This window comes from Solanum stenotomum, chromosome 1 (genome assembly GCF_019186545.1).
Source record: "Solanum stenotomum isolate F172 chromosome 1, ASM1918654v1, whole genome shotgun sequence".
Classification (NCBI taxonomy): Eukaryota; Viridiplantae; Streptophyta; class Magnoliopsida; order Solanales; family Solanaceae; genus Solanum; species Solanum stenotomum.
Genome location: NC_064282.1, coordinates 32,139,550 through 32,148,220, shown reverse-complemented (window position 1 = coordinate 32,148,220; position 8,671 = coordinate 32,139,550). Strand labels below are relative to the sequence as shown.

The window sequence follows — 8,671 nt, the reverse complement described above, 5'->3', positions numbered from 1 at the left end:
TTCCTATAGCCTGGGCAGTTGTGGACAAGGAGACTAAACATAGCTGGAGTTTCTTAATCAACTACTTGAAAGAGGACCTACAGTTGGGTACTGGACAGGGTCTTACTGTAACATCAAATATGCAGAAGGTAATTGTCTATTACTTTGATAATTATAGATATATAGAAATGTATTTTCTTTCTTGAATTGTATTGAATTCTATTTTATTGTAGGGTCTTCAAGCAGCTGTTGGTGAATTGCTGTCAAATGCTGAAGTTAGAATGTGTGCTAGACACATCTGGTCTAATTGGAGTAAAACATGGAAGGGAGAGGAAAGGAGAAAACAACTCTGGAGATGTTCGAAGGCAACTTTTGAAGTGAAGTACAGTGAAGAGCTTTACAAAATGAGCAGACTTGGTAATGAAATTAATGATGATTTATTGCATTATCCACAAGTGTCATGGGTTAGAGCATTCTTTCAAGAGCATTCCAAATGTGATGCAGTTGAAAATAACATGTGTGAAACCTTTAACTCATAGATCTTATCATGTAGACACAAATCTATAATAACCATGTTGGAGGAAATTAGGAGAAAATTAATGACTAGAACTGTGGATATGGTTAAGTTTGCTGACACATGGATATGTGCTATTGCACCTATGGCTAGACTTATGTTGGAGGAGAATAAGGAAAAGTCTAGGGCATGCAAGGTGCTGTGGAATGCTGATGTTGGATTTGAGATTGGAGAAGGGCAGTATAGGCATACAGTCAACTTGACTAATAGAGTTTGTAGCTGTAGAACTTGGCAATTGAGAGGTATTCCATGCCAACATGCTATTTCTGCTTTGTATCACATAGAACAGGAACCTGAACCACTTGTGGAGCATTGGTATAGGAAGGATACATTCTTAAAGGCTTATAGTCATTTTATTCAACCAATTTCAAATATGAAGATATGGCCTGAAACTAACAATCCAAGGATTGAGCCTCCTGAACCTTAGCAAATGCCTGGTAGACTTCCAAGAAATAGAAGAAAGAGTAAAGATGAATCAAGAAAGAAGTATGGAAAGATGTCCAAACAAGGGTTGAAAATTACTTGTTCCAAGTGTAAACAACAAGGCCACAACAAGAAATATTGCAAGGTAAAATAACTTATTATTTGTTTGTGCCTTTTAAAATTCTTGGTGAATGTAATGAACAAACTTTATGTTTGATATTTAGGTTGGTGTCCATACTTCACAACCAGCTAGCCACAGTTCACAATTTACTGCTGGTCAAAGTTCACAAGGAAGTTGCCATCCTGAACCAACAAGCTCCTTCCAACCTGGACCAACAAGATTCAACCAACCTGCTTCAACAACATCAAACAGTCATGCTTCTTCAACAACAGTTTGTGGTGATACCAGTAGAGTTAAGAGGGCAAGGGAAACTGCAAAAACAAGCCAACCACCACCATTTGTGGATACAAGTATTCCTGTTACAAGAGGAATAACCAGTCAACTACCTACAAAGACAAGACAAACTGCTGGACAAAAAAGAGAAAGAGTTGCAACTGGTGAAGATTCTGCAAAAGGGGGGCCAACTAATGGTGGATCAAGTAATGTTGGATTTGGCATCTATACAAGTGCAAGTGGAACCCAAATGCTAAACGTAAGTTTGTCACAAACTGTCTCTGAAATGAATGCAAGTTTATATATTAATTTTGGTTTTTTCTTCAAAAAACAGCCTGGGACTTCAAGTCAAAGGATTCTACCAACAGGTTTAAGTTATAAGGATGCAAGTTTAACGGGTATAGACCTTGGTTTTAAGCCTAGAGGCTTGAGATGGAAAAACAAGGATGCTGTCACCACTTCCCAATTGCAGCAAATGGCAAACAAAAAGAAGAAGTAGCATCAACTTAGAATAGGTTGATTTTGGGCCCTTATTTTGGTACTAGTAAACACTTTTGTGAAGGTTGTATGTAGCTTTTGATTATGCTAACTTTATTTTGGGGACCTTATTTTGGTACACTTTTTTAGAAGGTTGTAGCCTTGAATGGTATGTAGCATAATGCTAACTTTGAGCTCATTATGGAGCATGCAAATATAACTGTTTATGTTTTATGTAATTTGGGTGTTACATTGTGACGAATATGGCCAATTGTATGTGTAATTTGGCTATTTGATTTTGGTGTTAGTGAGAACGAATTTGAGATTTGTATGTAGCCAAAAAACCAATTTTACTGCAACAACAACATAGAATTTCATTGAATCCAAAATGCACATTTACATCGAAAATTTACAGCAACAACAACATCAAAATACTACTAGATCGAACACCAAATACAACATCAAAATACTACTAGACCGAACACCTCAAGAACACTAACAATTAGGCTTCAATTTCCATATTCCAAACATCAGCAACCCAGTAGCAATGACACCAACAATAAATATATTTCTTGCTCGCTTTAATTTTTCATCAAAAGTATTGACTTTCTTCAACAATCCCCACATTACCCTGTTTGCTTGTGGAGGGTGTCGATCTTCATACCAAAGAAAATAGTCACAACCACCCATTTTCTATAAAACCAATCAAAAAGAATTAGACGCTAACAATTAATCATCTAATTGACTTGAAAAAAATAAGGGAACAAAGAATTTTACCTTTGAAATTCTACAAGTAAAAAATCTACGCCCTGGATTTAATTGGGTCCATGAAGTCTTTAATAGTGCTTCATTACCACACCTACAATATCGACCTTCATCCACAGATGCCATGGAAGAATTGGAGAAGCTCGACATGAAAGTATTAAGGGCCAAGAATTAAAGAAAGGCTGAAGAAGAGAGAAATTGGAAAAGAAGAGACAAATTGGGGACTTAGTTATGGTACAATTGGAGAAAAAATAATATAAATAGATGATATGGAGTAATATTACCGTTGGGGACGCCACATCAGACGAAGTTTTGATGTTTACGCGCCTTGAATGAGTGAAAATCACGCGACACTCCACCTGTGCAAAAAGTGTTAAAGTAACACATGGGAACCCTACGTTAGGTGTTTAAAATAAAAATCCTTCAGTTGAGGTGTCTAAGTGAAAGATCGTGCCATGTTTAGGGGGCCACCGATGGGTTAGCTCTATCTTATATGAGTGGAAGTGTTGGAAAATTTCTAATGCCCTCTGTTTTGGATATTTAAATGTTTGAACTTCTTTGAATATGTGTTCATCCGAAATGTATTCGAATACCTAATGATATGTATAACTAATTTAAAATACAAAAAATGTTGGTATTGATTTATGATGAATACAACTCTTTGGCATTCTAGTTCAAGTACAAAAATAAAGGCAGTTGTGAAGTATATACCAAAATATAAATACAAATTAGTTGTAAATCGAAATCATATTGAAAAATACAGTTGCGATGAATACATAATACATATAATAAGTTGTATTCAAAATAAATTGTATTTATATTTCAATATCCAGTTTTGTTAGATTATTATTTCACTTTAAATTTGTAGAAAGTATTTTCTGGCTCAGTTTTTATTTCAACTATGAGGTTGTATTTCAATATCATTTTATATATCAAATGCAGAATGAATACCAATAATTTTGTATTCCCCTTCTTGTGATCTATTCGTCGCAATTTTATATATTATATATTCATAAAAATTATATTGTTTTAGCCAAATAAAAGACAAAATATGTCTTGTTAAGTTTGTATTTCAAATATCAGGTTGTATTTCAGTATGATTTTGTGTTTCAAACGAAAAAATGAATACCAATAAATTTCGGATTGATTCCATCATTGTAGACAATCAGATGCTTTCCCCAAAATCTAAAACCCTAAAAGAAAATTTTGATATTATCAAAATATATGTATTTGATGAATATCTAAACAAAATCACATAAAAATCAAAAAATTTGACTGAAAATCCGTGATATATATAATCCAAAATATACACCATAATCGATGATTTTAAACATCAAATCAAAATAAATCTAACTAAATAATGGAAATTACCTTGCCAATCGAGAAATCTCTTGAATTAATAAAGAGATTTCGTTTAACAATTGAGAAAATTTCTTGAATTAAAATATATATTTTGATGAACAATTTGTGAGCACCTTGAAGAAAGAGAATTTGAAAACGTGAAAGGTCGGGTAGAAACGTGAAAGGTGAAACAGGAAGGTTAATGGGTATTGGTTTTAAAAAAATTCCGTTTTAAACGATTATTGGTTTAGAATTTGGTCCAATATAGGACTGTTTTCATAAATAAAATTAATTTTAAATAATAAAATATGAATATATATTATTTTCTAAAAATATTGCCATTATGATATTTTAAATAAATATATTAAAGTATTATTATTTTGACTAATTATATTAAATATTATGACTTAATTGCTAATTTTCCATTTTAGGATGTTTACTTGAGACAACTATCCACAACTATTTTAGTAGTAATGTGGACAGAATAGAAGGGAGTAAATGCTAATTTAAAATGTTATGTTACAAGTTTGGATTACCGTTGACTTCTTTTCAAATATATTGTTGTTCATATTACCTACTTTTATGATTACAACTACTCCATTCATTTCATATTAATTGAATTTTCAGATTTTTTTTATTATGTAAAATAATTAAATTATTTAAAATTTGATATGAATATTTTTTTAAAAAATCATATTTATCCTTTTCTTTAATGAACTTTGATATTTACTTTAAAGTAAATAACACTATTTATATTTTACGAAGTTATATTTATAATTTCACAAAAAATAATATTGAAAAATATGATTTAAATTATATCTTTAAATATTTATCTTAATAGGTATGCATTATCTTACAAATTCATCTTACAAATTCAGTTAATATGAAATAGAGAAAGTATATGAATAAAAATAAAAAAGGAAATTAATAAGATTAAAAAATTAGGAAAATATTGTGGGGTGGGTTTGCTGTTTCCCATGATAGGCACCGGGGTTAAATAGAAATAGAAATAGTTAGAAGTGTCAAGGGTTGCGGCTAAGTGTGCTTCAGCCTAGGAAGCCTTATTGTTTTTTAATACTTTATACTATATATTTATTATAAGTAAATATACGTGGAGGTGTTTTAACTTTGGGACCACTTCATTGGGCTTCTGTATAAGCCACGCGCCCTACAAATATTCCAGCCGCCAAGTCAAATTTTTGTATAAAATAAAGTAAAGTTTTTGTAGTTTTAATACGCGTCCACATTTCTCCTAAAATACATATTCCATCACGTTTTCATTTATCCACCCCCCCTTCCCACGTGTGACTCAGTTTTTCTATTCAACTTTTTCACCTCTTCCGCTCACTAATCTCTCTTAGACACACGCACACAAAATAACTTGTGTTCATAATATAACACAATACAAAAAACTATAGTTATTAAAAGGAATAAGAATGAATAAATTATCATTCAGAGAGATACGGCTATTTCGTTTTTTTAAGGAGAATCAAACTTAATACAGCACAATCTACACCGATCCAACAGTAATACTCTTGTCTTGTCTCCTTCAGGATATAATAGTCCAACAACGTCGTACAACTCAAGCAACTCTAGATTAGTTGAAGAATCTAAAACTCTACATATCTATAAGAACATCTTCCTTCAAGTCTTCAACAAATAATTACTCTCTTATGTATAGTGAATGTTGAAGACTTAAAATATTATTCTTTGTCATAACTCTCTTTCACTATACTAACTCAATAGATACAAAATACAACACTTTTATGTAATATTGTTATTCCGAAAATTGACTGTAGCAAACCCCTTCGAACCTCGCTGATAAAATTTACTCTTGAGCTATAATATTGTTATTCCGATTTTTTGTTTAGCTTTAGACAGTATAATTTTAAACTTTTAACACAATCTTAGCTGCTTTTTGTTTTTAGAATAACATGGTTAAAAAAATATCATCCTTAATTTACAACACAAGTGAATTATAAAAAAATACGTAAAAAAACTCAAAAAATACATATAAATTACTATTTTCAGCACTGATGATATGCATGTAGCGAAAATCATTGATATATTGTTTGTATTTCATCGGATCGTAGAATGAAGAGGTTCTACTTGTCTCTTAAACGAATTTTTTGGAGAAAAATCGTTTTCTGCTTGATGCCGCTTACTATTCAACTTCAGACTTAGAAATTAAAGCTTAACTTTGGTCATAATATAAAATTAGTTGAAAGAAAATATTAAATTTGCATACATAAAAGATATATTATCGACGAATAATATATACACACACTTAGTTTTGAATATTTTAAGGGCCGGTATATATATTTATTCTTTTTTTCTCTTATTAATCAACTAATTAATTAGGTCAATTGAGGTTTCCCGTTAATAAAATTAAGGACATATTTGAATCACTATTGAGTACTAGGTGCATGTGTGAACTAAAGTAATAAAGAAAGACATATCTGTCCAATTTTAAATACTTTAAGAACATAGTTCGCTTCTTTTTTTTTTCATAAAATAAATTGACTTATCTAGATTCTAAATAAAAAAGACACTACTACACATTTATAATAAAATTAAAATATTTGAGAATTGTGTACTCAAAGAAGGACCAATAAGTACTTCACCGATAATAATAGTATCATTCTAGTGGCACAGATGAATTTACTTATAATCTCTCAATAATAAAAGATAATTTGGGCTATAAGGATTTTAATCTAGAATACTTCTCATACTATTTAAGGGCCTCATTGGATAAATGAGATAAATTTACTCATAATGAGATGAAATACATTCTTAAATTCTCGTTTCAATACCTGTTCGATTCTTTAGTAAAAGCTCTATGCTTTTACAAAAGTTTCAGACCACACTTGCTACGTCATGTGACAAATCGAGGGTGTATGAAATTTTGATTAGTCAGATAAAGAAGTATTTTTAAGCCAGCAATTGTTCAAAAATAAACTACTCCCTCCGTCCCATTTTATGTGAGGTACTTTGACTGGGCACGAAGTTTATGAAAGAAAGAAAGACTTTTAAAACTTGTAGTTCAAAATGAATGATAAAAATTTGTGTGGCTGTAAATCATTTCATTAAGGGTAAAATAGACATTTTATAGTCTAATTGTTACTTAATATAGAAATGTGTCATTCTTTTTTAAACTGATTAAAAAGGAAAGTAAGTCACATAAATTGGGACAGATAAAGTAATAATTTACACCAAATTTAAAAATATTTTCGATACTTCTCTTTTTTCCATTTAATAAATTTCAAACAGTATGAATAAATGATTAGCCACCTATCCTTATTGTCACTCTAGAAGAGCCGAAATAAAAAGGGTATGATGTAAAAAGAGAATATTGTTGCTTAAACATTATATCATACTTATACTAAACAAAATAATTAGAAATTGGAAGGTCCATTGATGATGTTTTTTCCCACTCCTAAGTAGAAACGACAAAAGATGTTTTTTCTTTTGCCATGAAAAAACAACCGGACCTATAAAAGGTTAGGGAAAATGCATGTATCTTGAGATTATTTTCCAAAATAAATGCAAATGACTATTTTATTTTAACTGCACTTTCTAGTTCTAGGGATATGTGTGAGAGGATTATTATTGGCAGACAGAAAAAGTAAATAAATAAAAAAAGAATATATAAATATTGGAAAATTGTCGAGTTCTATGGGCTCAATGAAAACATTGTCCGTGCGATGGCAAACAAAGTGCCAAAACAGAAGAAAGATTAATAATACTCCCATCTCTGTGTGACATCTATCGAATTTTGAGATTCAATTAAGTCTATATTTTGTTGTATATCTTTTATATATATTGAGTTGTCAATTATTGTAGTTTACAAATATATAAATTTCATTTCAAAAAATTTGAAGATTTCATGAGCAAATTTACAATCAAACTTAAACTGTTTAACTCTCAAAAAATAAAAAGTGTTACATAAATTGGGACAGAGCAAGTAGGGTCTGTCTTAATTAAGAGATAATTGGGATGTTTATGATGTGTATTATATTATAATTAAATGTCCATTAGTCACTAGTGACATTGGAAGCCACTGAGGTAGCATTCACACAATATGATGATAAGATCATACAGTAATGGGAGACTTTACACTAACAAGGGAATGGAATAAGAATTGCAGCAATATGGATTTAACAATATATAAAATACATAATTGAGAATATGCCACGTCCTTAAATCATTGCTTATGTACTTTTTTTTCCCTTAATCTAGAGCAAGGACAATGATCTTTTAATCTGGTTCAGGTCCCATAGGCTATGTTTGTGAAATTCCACAACTTAAATTGTATAGAATAACAAGCAACGATGACATTTTTACTAGTAAAGATAGTGGAACCAATTATGCACCCTCCTCCAGCATCAACTTTAATTTATACCTATAGCCTTTTCCCCCCTTCTATAATGCAACCTTAATTCTTTATTTTAATTAGCCATTTAGGAGAATATGTATAAACAAAATATATATATATTAAAAAAAATCTTTAGGAAAATTAATTGACGGCAATAGTTTAATTATCGCAAAATATGTACTTTTAGCGACAAGCATTTTTTGTAAATGTCTATAAAACATATAACAATGCTATCAAATGACAATTAATTAATGGGTACAGATTTAACACTCTTTGTTAATGTGTAATTATTGTTGATCAAAGTTATTTTTTGTTGTAGTGCACATATAAAAGAAAAGAATAA

The 8,671-nt window shown here is 30.5% G+C and overlaps 1 protein-coding gene across 1 annotated transcript; it reads left to right on the top strand.

The window, feature by feature from the left end:
• The first annotated feature begins 551 nt into the window (after positions 1 to 551).
• On the top strand, positions 552 to 980 carry LOC125874447 (uncharacterized). The gene has a single exon (XM_049555373.1). The coding sequence runs from the start codon at positions 552 to 554 to the stop codon at positions 978 to 980; it is 429 nt and encodes a 142-aa protein (XP_049411330.1).
• The last annotated feature ends 7,691 nt before the right edge of the window (positions 981 to 8,671 follow it).